The 2359-nt window shown below is 40.9% G+C and overlaps 1 protein-coding gene across 1 annotated transcript in view; it reads right to left on the reverse strand.

Moving 5' to 3' along the window:
* The window catches only part of LOC108570768 (ATP-binding cassette sub-family C member Sur), a 30745-nt gene that overhangs the window by 8103 nt on the left and 20283 nt on the right, over positions 1–2359 (reverse strand). The window contains exons 4-6 of the mRNA XM_017932675.1: positions 2176–2357; positions 1830–1932; positions 278–508 (exon numbers count right to left, since the gene is read on the reverse strand). Of these exons, the coding sequence (XP_017788164.1) occupies positions 278–508; positions 1830–1932; positions 2176–2357 (516 nt within the window). The remainder of the gene's footprint in view (positions 1–277; positions 509–1829; positions 1933–2175; positions 2358–2359) is intronic.

Genomic DNA, 2359 nt, shown 5'->3' on the forward strand with positions numbered 1-2359 from the left:
TGATATTGATTTATTATTTAATATTATTCTAGACAATTGTCAGATTTCTTTGAAATTTATCTAATTATTACTACAATCAATTTGGAAATTGGTCATTATAAAAATACACTTGTATTAAGCATTAAGTTACGATTGCAAAATATCGACCAACAAAACATGTACCCACTCAAAAATTCTAAATCACAATCTCTGTAACGAACTCTTTAATTAATCAAACGTAAGATTTCTTCTAATTAATAAACGATGAAAACTACGACATTCTCGTTTCTTCAATTACCCTGTGTTTCTCGTAAACTTTCCGAAACTTCTCGAACTGTCTGCCAGTGGATTCCTCCTCCGGAAGTTGTCCTAGGTCGTGGTTGTCCAGGGGCGTGCCGTATCCCTTGGATAGCAGCTCGATCATCCAATGGAAGGTGATCCTATCGAGGAACGTGGCCTCCGCGTGTTTGTACACTGTTCTCCAATTCTCCCCTCGTTCGATCAAGTACCTCCTCCTCTTAGTTCTCGTCTAGACGGGGGCGAGAATCTCGTAGTTGACTTATTCGCGGCGACGCGTTAAGACACGGGGCTCTATTTGCATGCTCCAGCCGGTTGTTTTTACTGGGTCAAGGAGCGAAATGTGCACACGCGAAATATATTTGGAGCGAACGCAGCCATGGAATCTCGGCTTACTTGCTATCGAGAGACCACTTAGGGCTTAAACGAGCCTACTCTTCACGCGGGTATAATTAAACGTGAAATATCGCCCTCCTTCTGTTAGATATTCGCAGAAATTTCTTCGACGAATAATTACTCGGAGAAGGATCGATTTATCCGAGGGTGAGTAAGAATTCTCGTGATCGAAATTGGTAAAAAAATTGTGAAGTCAATTTTTTGGTCACATTGAGACTGCTCGTTGTGAACAATGGTACCACTTAGGTTTGATTAATCTCGTGACTGAAATTGGTAAAAAATTACTTTTTCGTTTACATTGAGACTACTCATTGCGAAGAATGGTACCGTTTAGGTTTACTTAATCTTGTGACTGAAATTGGTAAAAAATGGCAAAGTGACTTTTCTGAGGGTGCTCATATTTAATAACGGTACTCCTTAGATTTGATTAATCTCGTGACTGAAATTGGTAGAAGAATGGCAAAGTGTCCTTTTCGTTCACATTGAGATTGCTCATATCGAACAATGGTACCGTATAGGTTTACTTAATCTCCCGACTAAAATTGGTAAAAGATGGCAAAGTAACTTTTCTAAGACTACTCATTACAATGGTACCATTTAAGTTTGACTAATTTCACTCACGAAATTGCTAAAAACTGACTTCATCGTTCACACTGCAACTGCTCACAGCGAACACCATTACACAGCATCAGGTTTGATTATTTTCAAATTCTACTGCACACCTTATAAATCGTTTCAACTCGAAGGAGGAAATGTTCGCGTTAAGCACGAAACATTTTATCGGTGTTTCCTAGAAACTGAATATCGAATAGAAGCATAGGGATGGGGTCTATTTTTGCGATCTAGTTTACAGCAAGAAAAGTTCGTGCCGCCGCACGATAAGCCCGACTACTCCTGCTCCGGCTACGATAATAAACATTATTATTCAAACAAGCTGAGTAAATGTAAAACAAATGTTTGCTAACTCGGTGCCGGGAGTAAGCTCCGCTCTTCTCGATAACGTTGTAACGTTGTGTGTAATTCGTGGCACGATCACTACCATAAGAAGCAGCTAGTTCTCTCATTTACATGTCTCGGGCTAGGTTCGATTAAACTTGTCCTTCGTTTCAAAAACTACCGTCCAATCTCTAATATTATACTTACACCGACAAACTTACCATAAGATACACCGTGTAAGAGTCCAAAACAGCCAACAGACCGCAGATTATGGCAACGATCGCTGTGGTCATAACTCGGACATGTTTCACGGACAATCCGTATCTGGATACATTCGGATATTTGAAAAATATCGATGAATTTCCGAAAATGACTAGATCAACAGTTTCGCGACGGGCGATAGCCGGACAAAACGTTCAGCTGAATACGGCGTATAATTTCGAAAAGTTTGTAGCTGAGTACGGCAAGGTTTTGCCGCCATTTTGGAAATCACGTGGGACTACGTTGCCCGTATTCAGCTGAAGACTTTGAAATCACGTTTCCCGTCGCGAACGTCTTAAAACTGACCTAGAGAAATACGTAAACTTCCACATTCGCGACAAACTGATCGTTCCAAAGATTCCGGCAGTGAAAACGACACCGTGACCACCTGTAGTCTCTGTATCTCGATGAAGGATCCAGCAGCAGAGAACAGCTAGGATCGTGGCGATCGAGGAGTAGGAAGTAGTTGTGAGAAAGGATTCGCTCATCT

Source organism: Habropoda laboriosa, unplaced genomic scaffold, assembly GCF_001263275.1.
Source record: "Habropoda laboriosa isolate 0110345459 unplaced genomic scaffold, ASM126327v1 scaffold15, whole genome shotgun sequence".
NCBI classification, from domain to species: Eukaryota; Metazoa; Arthropoda; class Insecta; order Hymenoptera; family Apidae; genus Habropoda; species Habropoda laboriosa.